At 31.9% G+C, this 15,980-nt stretch overlaps 1 protein-coding gene across 1 annotated transcript; it reads left to right on the forward strand.

The window, feature by feature from the left end:
• Positions 1-1,819: 1,819 nt before the first annotated feature.
• Positions 1,820-15,428, forward strand: LOC114342132 (facilitated trehalose transporter Tret1-like). Its single transcript, XM_028292919.2, has 2 exons — positions 1,820-2,134; positions 3,716-15,428. The coding sequence occupies exons 1-2, from the start codon at positions 2,008-2,010 to the stop codon at positions 5,038-5,040; spliced, it is 1,452 nt and encodes a 483-aa protein (XP_028148720.1). The 5' UTR covers positions 1,820-2,007; the 3' UTR covers positions 5,041-15,428.
• The last annotated feature ends 552 nt before the right edge of the window (positions 15,429-15,980 follow it).

Consider the following 15,980-nt stretch of genomic DNA (forward strand, 5'->3'; position numbering starts at 1 on the left):
AAACACTTTAAACCGGTGAGACTGACAGATCATATAAAAAATAGATAGGTAAGTAAATTGTTTGTAAAGCGGTAGCGATTAATTTCATTTGGGGAGCTAAACACAGCGAGATTTTCATGATTTTTTACAAAAAAAAATAGAGGGCCAACTTTATTTTGAGCGTAACTGGCTTATTTTTAATGCTAAAACTTTTGTTAACAATTAAACCAAAGCTTTTTATAAACACTTTAAAAAAGTTTAAATGGGCTTTTCCCGAAAAGTGCTTAATTTTTCGGTGATTTCACCTTGAAATATTCGATTTGGAATTAGACGAATAAGAACGTATTTTTCATGAGCTACAACTTTGTTTTATTTGATTGATAGACTTTACTGATACACCATTTTTTTGGGTTTTTTATAAGCTACACTTTTGCTAAGGATATTTTTTTCGATAAAATATTTACTTTTTGAGTTATTTGCGAAAAACCGTCTAAAAACTTAGTTTTTTATCGAAAAATCAACATTTTCAATGGCAAATAACTCGAAAAGTATTGACTTACATAAAAAACTCTATAGAACAAAAGTTGCTTAAAATCAGTCAATTTATCCATTTCCGGTCTTATCTTGAACGTATGTTTTTAACCCCCCATGTAAAAGCAACCAACGGCAAAATTTCAACTTTGAAGTGGAGGTAAGTAGAACCTAAATCCAAATTTTCAAGCAATTCGGAGTTGCCCCTGAAAATTACACGGTATCGCCGAATTTCCCGTTCATTTACTGGGCTATTTCCCGAGATATTCTATTTGTTAATAAGCCAAAAAATTTTTTATAATATTAAAATATTCCTGAGACCGCTTATATAGTCCAATTTCAATTCTGTAAAATGCATTAGATATGTACCTACAGTGTCTTTTTATACAAAAATCATAGTTATTCTTATGTTTCGTAATTATTTTGGTTATTATAGCGACCGTAAATTTTTAATCAACAATTCAATTGTTGCTAAAGTGTTCATTAAATTTCCATCGGCTTCTGGAATTATAATCTATACGAAATGAGATTTTATATTACCAAGTTATTTAGTTATTGATAAACAATCATATATCTAAAATTTTATTTAAAAATTAAAGATTTTGTTGGAAAAACCCGCATTTTCCGGGGAAAAATTTCGTAGAAGTAAATCGGGAAAAACACGTCCTATGCAGAATTTAATGACGGTGAATTTTTATTTGGGTGTTTTTGATTTAAAGTTAAAATCTTTGGAGTTCTAGAGCAAAAATTGAAAAAAACACGATTTTTGGGCGCCATTTTATTTATAAAAAAGTAGCACACTATCTGCGGACTTTGCATACCTATATTATTAATACAGTAGAACGTCGATAATCCGGACGTCAAAAATCCGGACCTTCAATAATCCGGATTTGTATCTAGCAAAAATATCTGATTCTTTTAAAATAAATTAAGAACTTCGCTGCGAAAAACGAACCTCTACCGCAGTTCAAAAATATTTTACACATTTTTTAAAAGCCCAAATAGTGTCTGATGTTTTTACTGTACACATGGTGCTATTATAAATTAATTACAATACAGTGTTTAAACATAAAAAAATGTTTTGATTAATTTCACCTCTAGACACTTTACTGTACAAGTGAAAACATACAATTTTAAAACGTTTGTTGTACTTTAATGTCTATACTGGCCTTTTTGGGGTAATTTCGATAATCCGGATAATTTGATAATCCGGATGGGGTCCGGTCCCAATTAATCCGGATTATTGACTTTCTACTGTATATACAATCATATGATTCGATTCCAGCAATAAAATTGCTGGTAAATAACTTTTCCCAAAAATGGCCTAATCTCCGATAAGATATTCGGTTCAAGTATATTTGCAAACTGTATTTAATGAAAGGCCATGTGTATTTTGGATTTACAATGTTAAAACAGAAGCAAATAAAATTCAAGAGATTTTTAAAATTGTCGTATAAATATCTAAGATTGTCTGGATAAATAATAATTTGAAAAAAAATGGAGCAACGGTCTGAAGTGGTTTATAAAAGTGTTTGTGAGAATGTAGAAGGGAAACTTCTATTGAAGAAAGAAGATGGACCACAAAGAAAAAATAGAACCTTTTTGTATCTTTCAGCGGTCATAGGTAATATATATTTATATTTTTTATTGCCATATGTATCTCTACATGTTAAATCTTGATAATTTATCAAGAAATTGAATCACTCATAATCTTCCCTAAGTGTCTTTCATCAGGTCTTTCTCTTACGCATCTTCCAGAAACTTGCACCTCAGCGATGCTTCATATTAGGTGACTCTAATCTACACTGTCATTTTGGCATCAATTGGTGTAATGCCTAGACTCCCCTAGTATACTCAGTCTTATTTTTATCCTTTTTTCTCAGTCCACTCATCCATCAAAGCATTCTCATTTCCGCCAGATGAATCCTCTGGCCTTATTTCTTTTTAACTGTCCAACATTCAGATCTGTACATCCTAGAATTCTTCCTTCAGCTTCATTATATTTTTTGTCAGACAACGCACCTCTAGCTTCATTCTACTGACTTCATCCATCCAACCATAATCCTATTGCTTGCACATCTCCATCTATTTCTCCATTACTCTTTAATACCGATCCTAGACACTTAAAACTATTAAAACTATCACTTTTCACAATTATTTCACTATCCAAATTGATCATTGTATTTCTAGTAACTCCATCTTTAAATAAACATTCCACACACACACATATTCGTACAACCCCAGCCCCGGGGAACATGTATGTAAAAAACCCAATTATAATTTTTATATTCACCCCTTCCCCCACCCCTTTGTCGGCCACTCAGGTTTTCTCCCCTGGAGATTTTAATTAGTTACGTCATGAACTAGTTATTCCCAAATTTTGGTGCACTATCTCTATCAAGAGCGTCACAAAAAAAAATAATAAAAACCGCGACTTTGAGCCCTTATATCTACCCTCGTCCCCCACTCTGGTTTCCGGCTCTGGGGATTTAACTTATTTATGTCATGGTCTACTTATTCCCAAATTTTGGTGCACTATCTCGATCAGGAACGTCACAAAAAACCCAATTATAATTTTTATATTCACCCCTTCCCCCACCCCTTTGTCGGGCACGCAGGTTTCCGCCCCTGGAGATTTTAATTAGTTACGTCATGAACTAGTTATTCCCAAATTTTGGTGCACTATCTCGATCATGAACGTCACAAAAAAATAATAAAAACCGCGAATTAAAACCCTTACAACTACCCTCGTTCCCCAATCTGGTTTCCGGCTCTAGGGATTTTACTTAGTTATGTCATGGTCTACTTATTCCTAAATTTTAGTGCACTTTATCGATCAGAAACGTCACAAAAAACCCAATTAAAATTTTTATATTCACCCCTTCCCCCACCCCTTTGTCGGGCACGCAGGTTTCCGCCCCTGGAGATTTTAATTAGTTACGTCATGACCTACTTATTCCCAAATTTTGATGCATTATCTCTATCAAGAGCGTCACAATAAAAATAATAAAAACCGCGACTTTGACCCCTTTATCTACCCTAGGCCCCCACTCTGGTTTCCGGCCGTTGGAGAAAGTAATGTACACAACTTAGTTCAATATATCCCCATATAGTTTTTCCATATTACTTATCACGCACAAAATCCGCTCCCAGCTCTTAGACTATATTTATAGTATTTGTAATTTAAATATCTTTTTTTTTTCAGCTAATTTATTTATCTTCGGCGTATCGAGTCTATTCAGTTGGACTTCATCTGCAATAGAAAAATTAACTTCAAATAGTTCAGATATCAATCCATTGGGAGAACCAATAACAGCAGTTCAAGAATCATGGATAGCCTCTTTACTGCAACTAGGAGCAGCAATTGGCCCGCTTCTATTTGGAAAGCTCTCCGACATAATAGGAAGAAAGAAGACTCTACTAATAATGGCAGTTACGAACGTTATTTGTCTGTCAATACTATGTTATGCAAGAAACATAACCATTTTTTATATATGTAGGTTTATAAATGGTCTAGTTATAGGAATGGCATTCGCTATTACACCAGTATATCTTTCAGAAATCTCAGAAGTACATAACAGAGGAGCGATCTCAACCTTGCAGGGGATCTTCATGAACGGAGGGGTCTTGTTTAGTTTTTTATTAGGACCGCTCTGTTCTCTTAAGCTTCTAACGTTTCTGTGTGCCTTACCTTTAATTTTGTTTATTATTTTATTTGGTATATTCATCCCAGAAACTCCAGTATTCCTAGTATCTGTGCATAAGGAAGATGAGGCAAAGGAAGCTCTAAAAAAATTGAGAATGGCAAAAGACGTTAATGATGAGTTTAAATCGATATTAGCTTCATTTGAAGCTTTAAATAAAAAAGAACAAGGTGCTTTAGAGGTATTTAAAGATGCTGGATCTAGAAAAGCTCTGATTATAACCATAGGATTAATGTTTACTTCGCAATGTTCTGCAGTTAATTCAGTCGTAAGTTATCTTGATACTATTTTTAAAGCGTCTGGTTCCACTCTACCACTCTACTTTTTAACAAATGCAGTGGGAGTTATACAAGTTGTTGGAAATTGTATTTCGGTAGCATTAATAGAGAAATTAGGGAGAAAAATTCTAATTTTGACATCGGTAGTAGGTATTTTACTTACCGAAATTACACTTGCAGTTTACTTTTACCTCAAAGATGTTCAACAATACAATATGGAAGGGATGTCTTGGTTACCAGTTACTAGCACAATTGCCTTCATCTTTTTTATAAGCTTAGGGTTATCTCCACTACCGTTTACCATTATGGGAGAGATCTTCTCTCATAGTACCAAAGCTTTTGGATCAGCTCTCGGTTGCTGTTCTGGTTTCCTTTTCTCTTTTGTCGTCACCTTTCTATTTAGGGTATTTATGAACTTGTATGGCCTAGCATTTTGTTTCTCTTTGACCAGTTGTTTCGTGTTTTGTGGTATGGTCTTTATTTACTTTATGCTTCCCGAAACGAAAGGAAAGAGTGAAAGTGAAATTCAACGAATGTTAATAAAGTAAATATTAGATTATGTGAAAATGTTTGCAGACTAACAGATTTTTCAAAATAATCGGCACTTGCCCCCAAAACATTTGGAGGCGTTGAATAGGGCTTTTCATTCACAGTCATTTGTTTCGAGCTTCTGTCATGTGTCACATAATATTAATATATCTACGTCATACGTTATTGATATATACCAATGATACAAACCAAAGACGTATGGCGTAGATATATTAATATTAACACATGACACATGACAGAAGCTCGAAACAAATGACAGTCGATGAAAAGCCCTATAGGTTGCCTATATGAGTCCATAGTGAATGAAATGAAAATACACTTACAATAATTTTTACAGTCGGAAAAATGAAAGAATATCCATGAACGATCACATCAATCACTTATTTTGTATTTGCTGTCTTTTTCTATAAATAACAAACGTTTGTTATAGAAAAAGATAGCAAATACAAAATAAGTGATTGATGTGATCATTCACGGGCTTTTCATCGATTGTCATTTGTTTCGAGCTTCTGTCATATATTGTCTAATCTGTGTATAATTATTAATATACACGGTTTATACAACATATGACAGAAGCTCGAAACAAATGACTGTGAATGAAAAGCCCTATTCTTTCATTTTTTCCGACTGTATTTACCCCAGACGACCGGTTTAGCTTTCTACAATATGCAAAGCATCATCAGGTCTTGGTCAGTACATAGGATTTTAAGATGCGTCTGTAACACCACATCTCGAAGGCATTGAGCATTAGCATAATATGTATAATCTTCTGTAAGGGAGTTTGAAGTAAGTATTAGTAATCACAAACTTTTCTTATGCTGCAAATTCACCTGATAGGTATTCTCGTTCATTTTTTTCTTTTAGCCTAAACTGTCCTATAAACTCTCTCCATTGTCTCCTACCAATCTTGACATTTAGATCACCTCTAATCAAAGTTAAATCCTTTTTTGGAAGAATTTTTGAAGTATTGGACAATTCTATGTAGAATGCTTTACTTATGTCATATATGTATGTAGTTTGTCAACTGTAAGAGCGTGTACCTGGATAAGGTGTAGTTGTAATTAGATAGTATACACGAGCGGGACACCCTCAAAAAAGCGCTTAATTTTCGAGATACTGACCACGGAGGGGTGAATGGCTAATTTTATTCATACTTTATATTTTCGAGGGTGCTGAAAACGAAAATGAAGTTTATTTTGAATTTTATATGGGGGAACTTTGTCAAAATCGCAATTTTAACCTAAAAATAAAAAAAATGAAATCACGTTTTTTTTTGCATTTACCTCGCTACAACTCTGTTCGATTTTAATATTTTTTTTCTGAAATTTTTACAGTATATAGCTCTAACATTTCTGAAGACAGCGGTTCCTGTTTCAAGCTTTTATTCTTATCCCGATAAAGATTATGAATTTTTTAAAGGAAAATGTGCGGATTTGCGCATTGCAAAGTTTAATTGCAAAAGTTGTGTGATGAAGTTAAAAATTTAGCTTCTTAATTACGTTTATGTTAAAGTAGAGAGTACAAAGAAGTTTTTTGGTAAGTTTTAGATCAAAATGTTTTATAAAAAAAATAGTGCAACTTTTAGGGCCGGTACTTTATGTCTCCGTTAACAGCCGGTTAGTTAACCGAGGTTTAATCGGGACAGAAATATATGCAAAACATAGACATAAACGCAATTATACTTATTATTATATTCATAAATAATTATAGTAATAATTATAATTGCTTTTATTACAACGCAAGAGGCCCTATGGGGTACTTTTCTGTCCCGATTAAACCCCGGTTAGCTAACCGAGGTTTAACCGGGACATAAAGTACCGGCCCTTAGTGTCGACATTAGAAATCCCCAATATAACGCTTATTTTTCGAGATACTGACCATGGGTGGAGAATGGCTAATTTCAATCTTAGATTATGTTTTTGACCGTGATGAAAACGAAAATGAAATTTATTTTAAATTTTAGGTGGGGAAATATTGTCAAAATTGCAATTGTACCCTAAAAATAAAAACAAAATAAATCACGTTTTTTGCGTTTAGCTTGCTACAACTCTGGTCAGTTGTAATATATTTTTTTAAAGTTTGTACGCTATATATCGCTCACTTTTTTGAAGACAATGGTTTCTGCTTTAAGCTTTTAGTTTTATTCTAGTAAAAGTTATGAATCTTTTAAAGTACAAGGTGCAGATTCGTGAATTGCAAAGTTTAGTCGCAAAATCTGACTGACAAAATTTGAAATATAGATTTTAAATCAAATTCAAAAATAAAACATGAGTACAAAGAAGTTTTCTGGAAAGTTTTGGATCAAAATGTTTTATAAAAAACAAATGGTGCAACGTTTAACATCTACGTTATAAATCCCCAAAATAACGCTAATTTTTCGAGATACTGATCATTGGTGGCGAATGGCTAATTTTGATCTTACTTTATGTTTTTGATGGTGCTCAAAACGAATATCAAGTTTATTTTGAATTTTAGGTTGGAGAAAATTGTCAAAATCGCAATTTTGCCCTAGAAATAAAAAAAGTTAAACCACGTCTTTCTTAAAATTTAAAGTTGCACCATATTTTTTCTATAACAAATCTAGACCTAAAACTTCTTTGAACTCTATGGTTTAACATAAACGTAATCAAATAGATAAATTTTAAATTTTGTCACTTAATTTTTGCGATTTAACTCTTCAATTCACTAATCTGAACCTTTTATTGTTAAAAATTCATAACTTTTATAAAAAAAAGAATGAAAGACTACAGTTACTTTCATAGTCTTCACAAAGGTAAGAAATATGTGCCGTAGAAATTTTAGAAAAAAAATATTAAAATGGAACAGAGTTGTTGCGAGTTAAACGTAAAAATTCGTGTCTTCACTTTTTTTTTCATTTTTAGGTTAAAATTGCGATTTTGACAATGTTCCGTCACATAAAATTCAAAATAAACCTCTTTTTCATTGTCAGCACCATCGAAAACATAAAATAAGACCAAAATTAGCCATTCACCTTCCATGGTCAGTATCTCGAAAAATGAGCGTTATTTTGGGGATGTATAACGTCTATATTAAAATTTGAGCCATTTTTTTTTTCTATTAAACATTTGTGACTAAAACTTTCCAGAAAACTTCTTTGTACTCTATGTTTTAACATAAACGTGAATAATAAGATAAATTTTGTTTGTTAACTTTTGCGATTAAACTTTGCAATTCACGAATCTACACCTTGTACTTTAAAAAATTCATAACTTTTACTAGAATAAGACTAAAATCTTAAAACAGATACCGTTGTCTTCAAAAAAGTGAGCAACATAATATAGTGTACAAACCTTAGACAAAAATATTAAAATCGACCAGAGTTGTAGCGAGTTAAACGCAAAAAACGTGATATCACTTTTTTGATTTTTATGGTAAAATTGCGATTTTGACAATATTCCCCACCTAAAATTTAAAATAAATTTCATTTTCGTTTTCAGCACCGTCAAAAACATAATCTAAGATCAAAATTAGCCATTCACCATCCATGGTCAGTATCTCGAAAAATAACCGTTATATGTATTGGGGATTTCTAATAATAAAAGTCCGTCGATAATAAAAGTTGCAATATTTTTTTTCTATAAAACATTTTCATCTGAAACTTACCAGAAAACTTCTTTGTACTCTCTACTTTAACATAAACGTGATTACGAAGCTAAATTTTAAACTTCGTCATACAACGTTTGCGATTAATCTTTGCAATGCACAAATCCGCACTTTTTCCTTTGAAAAATTCATAACCTTTATCAGGATAAGAATAAAAGCTTAAAACAGATACCGTTGTCTTCAGAAATGTTAGAGCTATATACTGTAAAAACTTTAGAAAAAAATATTAAAATCGAACAGAGTTGTAGCGAGGTAAACGCAAAAAAAAAACTTGATTTCATTTTTTTTTATTTTTAGGTTAAAATTGCGATTTTGACAATGTTCCCCCACATAAAATTCAAAATAACCTTCATTTTCGTTTTCAGCACCTTCAAAAATATAAAGTATGAATAAAATTAGCCATTCACCTCTCTGTGGTCAGTACCTGGTCATTTTAGGGATATCTCCCGCTCGCCTAGTATATATACGTTGGGCCAAACGTATAATACGATGTTACTAATAAATAATCTCATGTGTTTATGGTTTATGTTTATGGTTTTTTACCAAGAAAATTACGATACTGGATGGAGCTGTGTATTTCGTGTTTACCACACAAAAGTCGTTCGTTAACTAAATAATAGCAAAAGCTAATATAATACTGTCTGTGTGTTCTATTCACATCTGCAAAACATTAAAATATAAAAGAAATATTCAGACCACACAAAATTAGGGCATTGGACCATGTAGGCACCGGGCTCTGAGAGGCTATTTATGTGTTGGTGGTTGACAATACGCATCTCACAGCCAGGGCTGGATTTACATATGGGCTGAATGGGCTATAGCCCAGGGCGGCAGAATTCAGAGGGGGCAAATTTTGGTAAAAAAATGAAAAATTGCAGGGGAGAGGGCGGAAAATTGTGTATAGCCCAGGGGCGGCAAATCTTCAAATCCGCCTCTGCTCACAGCAACCTTCCAGAGGCGCAGTCTAAGGGTTTGGTTTCTTACAATAGGTATTAAGTTGAAGGAGGAGTATTATTTCCAATATGTCTGGCAGTTTCTTGATTTCAGATGATACCTACTCCATTTTCGTGTCTTCCGTTGAGGTTATTTGAATAGTATATAATGTATTATAGTATATAGGTAATATGATGATCACTAATTTCACATTGTTCAGGGTAAAATCCATCTCATTTCGTTTATTCTCATTCTGAAATCTTATTTATACTGAAATACTTTGGGCTCAAACAAAATTTTTATCCAATATAATCGGTGCTGTTAGTTTTATCATGGATGTGTAAGAATAAAGTAAATAAACGTTAAATAATCGGGTTTTACGAAAACGTACTATGTTTTTTATTTGTTTTATACTGTAAGAAGTTTTAGGATTAATTTCATTGTGCATTGTTTGTTACTTAGGCCTGGATCCCGCGTACCAAAAAAAAGTTGATTAATAAATTTTAGCAAGCCGAAAATTTGTTAATAGCTTAACGGTGTCTAGTCGGACAAACTTTGCTGTGCGGGAACACTGGAACAGGGGAAGTTTTAATTGTGGAACGTGTCATCCTGACAAGTTTATGATTGTGAAAACTAATAGGTTGTTTTTAAGTTTATTCAATAGCAAACTTTATACAGGGTGTTTCATTAATAATTGTCCATATATTAACTGGAGAAACCTTAGCTCAAAATACGAAGATTTAACCTAAAACACTTAAATAAAATGTGGTTCCTTACTGAGTTACAGGGTGTTTTATCTAAAAATTTAATAACTATTTTTGCTCAGAATTTTTAAACTATTCGACATATCCTTTTCATACTTGGCAGAAAGTGCGACTACTATACACCCTACTAAATTATGATACACAAACGTTTCTAGCTACTACCAGATGCGTACGACAGGGGATAGTGAATGGTTGACCTTTCTCAAATTCTACGCCACTGGAGGAATTACTATTTTAGTGCTATTTTTAGATTCACCAATACTCTCTACGTAAATAATATACTCTTCATTGGTAACGATAAAGTCATTAGTTTTCGAGATATTTGAAGTTAAATATGAAACAGCACAGTTATTTTGATTAATTTATGATATGATTCATATGATTAAAATTTAAAAATTATTTGTACCCTGTACTTTGAAACTATTTGGCCTATCCTTATTATACTTGGCAGAAAGTGTAGGTACTGTATATCCTACTAAATTAAGATAAATAAACGTTTCTAGCTACTACCAGAGGCGTACGACAGGGGATAGTGGCTGGTTGACACTTCCCAAATTCTACGCCACTGACGAAATTGCTATTTTAGTGTAATTTTTTGATTTTCCAATACTTTTTACGTAAATAATATACTCTTCATTCGTAACGATAAAATGATTAGTATTCGAGATATTTTAAATTAAAAATGAAGGGATACACTACACTAATCAAATTAACCGTGTCGTTTCATTTTTAACTTCAAAGATCTCGAAAACTTATGACTTTATCGTTACGAATAAAGAGGATATTATTTTCATAGAAAATATTGGAGAATCCAAAAATTAAACTAAAATAGCAATTCCGCCAGTGACGTAGAATTTGGAAAGGGTCAACCATTCACTTTCCCCCGTCGTACGCCTCTGGAAACAGGCCAGAAACGTTTTTTAAACAAAATTTAGTAGTTTGTACAGTACCTATACTTCCTGCCAAGTATGAAAATGATACGTCGAATGGTTTTAAAATGCTGAGCAAAAATAGTTTTTAAATTTTTAAATAAGACACCCTGTAACTCAGTAACGAACCACATTTTATTTAAGTGTTTTAGGTTAAATCTTCGTATTTTGTGCTAAGGTTTCTCCAGTTACTATATGGACAATTATTAATGAAACACCCTGTATAGTCTGTTCCAACGAAAATTTGACCCTACATAAACTCAGAAACCAAGAGCTTCAAAATTAAAAAAAAAAACGTCAATTTATATTGGGAGGGGGACGAATTTTCATGCAAAATCCATGCCCTCAAATGTAAGCCCCTACTGCCCCTCATCAACCCCCACTTTTTGTTAAATAAGTGTGGTCGAGTGGCACATAATTTGAAAGGTAATTTTTTCTCTACATGACAACTTAATTTTTTTTAAGTTATACTTCTTTAGGCGCGATTGAGATTGAGGGTGAACTTATATTGATCTGCGCGCATGCGCACACCGACAGTTTGGTATTAGTCTTTATACGGCCTCTGATTGGGTGTTGAAATGATCTGTCAATAATTGTTCAATATGGAGGTTACCGGTAAACAAAAATGTTGTATAATATATTAGTTTTTATTGTTGTGAGGACAGAAATAAAATCAAATTTATAATTATAGTGACTGTTTAAATAGTTTTGAAAAGCCACAGGTACGTAATTCTAAATGTTTCAGTTGTATTCCAATAAAAAATTATCTTCATACCTATTTGGAAAATGTAAAAAAAAATAATGTACTTACCTAGTACTTGCTATGCTATACCCCTAGTAGGCAATGCTTTAATTTACATAATCTGATTACGAACAAACTTTCTACAAATTTTCATCTAGTGTATCGTTTTCTTACTCTATATATTGTTGTATTTTAATTCGACAAAAATGAAACTAATAAAAATTCATATAAACAAAATGTCAAAATGTTGTTCAGTTTGTGTATATTCCCACATTACGTATACGCGAAGGTGGTGCAGTTTGAAATCGATTCGACTCTCGTACAGCGGGATACACGGGAAGTAGGTTCAAGCCCAATGCAAGTTATATCATTTTTTTTGTTTTTTTTTATAGATTTTATGATTGTAAGTATATTATTATATAATTTTTTTCAGAAAATACGTATTTAATTAAAATTTTTGGCAACAATTATTGTTCAGAAATCATTTGTGGCATTTTTCAATGTGTTTGTGTGTGTTTTATTCTTTTATTTTTTTAATTTTTGGTATTGTTTTAATAAAAATTTTTGGAAAGTAGTAGAGAAACTGTTTAAAGTATATTGATTTCGTTGGAATCATATAATAGAAGTATAACTTCTTACATGCGTACAAAGTACACACATTCTTTTTTTTTAATTTACGTAATAAATTTGAAGATAATTTTTGAGTTAAAAAATTTATTATAAACTAGTTAAATCCAAAATTATCTTTAAAGTTATTCCGCAAATTAAAAAAAATATAGAGGGTCGTATAGACAAAAAAAAAATACCTTTCAAATGATGCATCACTCAACTACATTTGCTATTTATAAAAACTGGGGTCAGTAGGGGGTTACATTTGAGGGCATGAATTTTGCATAAAAATTAGTAAACACGTGTTTGTGAAGACACTGATAACGCCTAGTTGGGGGGGGGGGTGAATATATGAAAAAATGTTTGTGAATACGTTTGCATTTTTAATAAGTCCGACACGTAGAACACGTCAAATGACATGAATTATATTGGTGGTAAAGAGCAGTCTGATTTTTCCATGTTTTAGTTTAATGAAAGGGTATCTGACAAATCAATTGGAAGTTCTGTCCGACAAAATATTGTACATGGGAAGATCTCGTAGTCTGACGTTCGAAATCTGTAACCTTTTCCACAATTAAAACTTCCCCTGTTACAGTGTTCCCGTACATCAAAGTTTGTCTGACTAGACACCGATAAGCTATTAAGCTTATTAAGCTATTTCAGCTTGCTATTAATAAACTTTTGTTTGGTACGCGGAATCCAAGCCTAACTGTTTTATAAGTTTAGATATACTATTGCGTTGTTTGTAATAGTCATAATACTGGTGTAATGCTGTTGTTTTTTGATGTTATTTAATTTCTGGCGTTTGTATAATTTGTGATAAATATTTGTTGTAGTAGAATTAGTTAGGGATGGGAAAAACCTACCGGTTTAAACCTAAAACCGGTTTTTTTACTTCGCAATAACCGGTTTTACCGGTTATTTTTTTGTCACGGTTATAACCGGTTTTTTCTTTTTAAAGAAAAAACCGGTTATTAGGTTTTTACGGTGATTAGGATTAGGTTAGGTATTATTTGGGATCCCAATCATAATAATTATTATTCTCAAGTAACTATTCCAAACAAAACCATAATTCAAATTTTATTTTATTTTATAAATACAGAAGCAAACTGAAGTGCAATCTCACATCAGCCAGCAGAATCAGTTATTAAGTTTTATGTAATATTTCCTTGAAAAGGTATTTGTAATCATAATATTTACATAAGAAGTGTCTGTATGAATTAGACGCAAGCCAAGCATCATCTATTTTTCACACTAAACTCTTAAACTCTTGACATTGAAAGTCGGTGAATGATTTTATCTGATTACCAAAAATAATGCTCTGCCTATGCATATCGTATTACTGATTACGAATACGAATCTCCAAGAATTTCCCTACGTTTTCAAAACGATACACCCATACAGGAAGTATTAAATTAGTTAAAATGTACCTATTCTAGAAATATATACAAACGTGTTAAAAGTAATACATGATACATTTTTTTGATTGTAGTAAAAATAAAAGATATATTGCATTATCCAATTTATTTTTAAGTAAAATATTTATGTTGATATTATTTTTTTTAAATCCCATTTCAAAGAGTCTGGGAAATTTTTTATAAGTTGAAATGGTTGGGGAATTTTTTGATTTTGGGAGGAGAGGAAAATTGTAATTGTAAATGTAACTTTGTAACCTATTGGATTAAAAAACCGAAAACCGGTTTTTCCAAAAACCGGTTTTTTTTGACCGGTTATAACCGCCAGGTTAAACCGTAAGCAAAAAAAACCGGTATAACCGAAAACCGGTTTTTTGTTAAAAACCGCCATCCCTAGAATTAGTTATACAGTGAGCACGTAAAGGTTGGAATAAATTCATTTTATCGAGAATGGACGATTTGTGAAAAAAATCCCGAAACAGGTCAATTTTTATTTTTAAATTACGACTTTTTGGCATATATGTCATACTAGTGACGTCACCCATCTGGGCGTGATGACGTCATCGATGATTTTTTTAAACAGGAATAGGGGTCGTGTGATAGTTAATTTGAAAGGTAATTTAATTCTCTATTCAGTAATATAAACATTTACATAACTATTTACACAGGGTGTCTAAAAAATTTTTTTTAAATTAATTTTATTGACATAAAAAGAAGAATGCATGTAATTTTTATTTAGTCCAAAATACATTATAAGGTTCTTAGAACACAGAAAAAAATGTTTATTTGAAAAATAATCATTGCTTTTCCCTTAAATCAAATGTTCAAATGTAAAAAAATTAAATGTTCAAAAAGAGGAAGGTGAGTGGGCGGCTAAAATGCTAAAACGATATTTATTTGTTAAATAAACTTTATTTCCTGTTTTCTGATAGCAGTAAAATGTATTTTGAGTTAAATAAATTACACACATTCTTCTTTTTATGTCAATAAATTTAATTTAAATAACTTTTTTTGGACACGCTGTATAAATAATTATGTTAGTGTCTATATTACTGAATAGAGAATTAAATTACCTTTCAAATAAGCTATCACACGACCCCTATTCTCATTTAAAAAAATTATAGATGACGTCATCACGCCCAGATGGGTGACGTCACTAGTATGACACATATGTCAAAAAGTCGCAATTTAAAAATAAAAATTGACCTGTTTCGGAATTTTTTTCTAAAATCGTCCATTCTCGAGAAAATGAATTTATTCCAACCTTTACGTGCTCACTGTATGTTCAGTTCAATGGAACTTAATGTATTTTTTACAAAGAATTTTATGAAATTTGTTTTTTTCATATGAATTAAATACCTAGTACTTCTATCAATTTTGTTTTCTTTTATTTTTTTAATAACACTAGTATTCCAAGCAAGGTATTTGTTTTTTCTGTAATTGTCCATGAATTAGGGTTGCCCTACGAAACGGCAGGGGATAATTTAATTTAATAAATCATCACCTATGCTGGATAATGGTCAAAACTGGAGGGTGTAGTGTAGTGGGTATGCCTTAGGAAAGCATGTCTTAAAAATGCTACAATAGCTCAGGAGAAGTAATTTGACATGGCGAGTATTCTTCTTCAGCCTCTATGCATCTACTCCTGGATAAATTTGAGGCCAGTTTCTACCACTTTCCGCCTACTGCTTCTATACAAATTAAAATTTACTCTTTAATACAAATTGTATACAAAAGCTGCACTCTCCACCCTTAAAACGAATTTTGAATTTTGTCAATAGGACATTCTGATCATCAAACACCGAATTTTTACCGTAGAGTTGATACAAATTTTATTAAAAAAAATTGATTTCTCACACGCAATTGACACTCAAAATCGTCGGTCCCTTCAAGAGTTATTTGTGAGAGAATAGATTATTCTAC

This window comes from Diabrotica virgifera, chromosome 8, assembly GCF_917563875.1.
Source record: "Diabrotica virgifera virgifera chromosome 8, PGI_DIABVI_V3a".
Classification (NCBI taxonomy): domain Eukaryota; kingdom Metazoa; phylum Arthropoda; class Insecta; order Coleoptera; family Chrysomelidae; genus Diabrotica; species Diabrotica virgifera.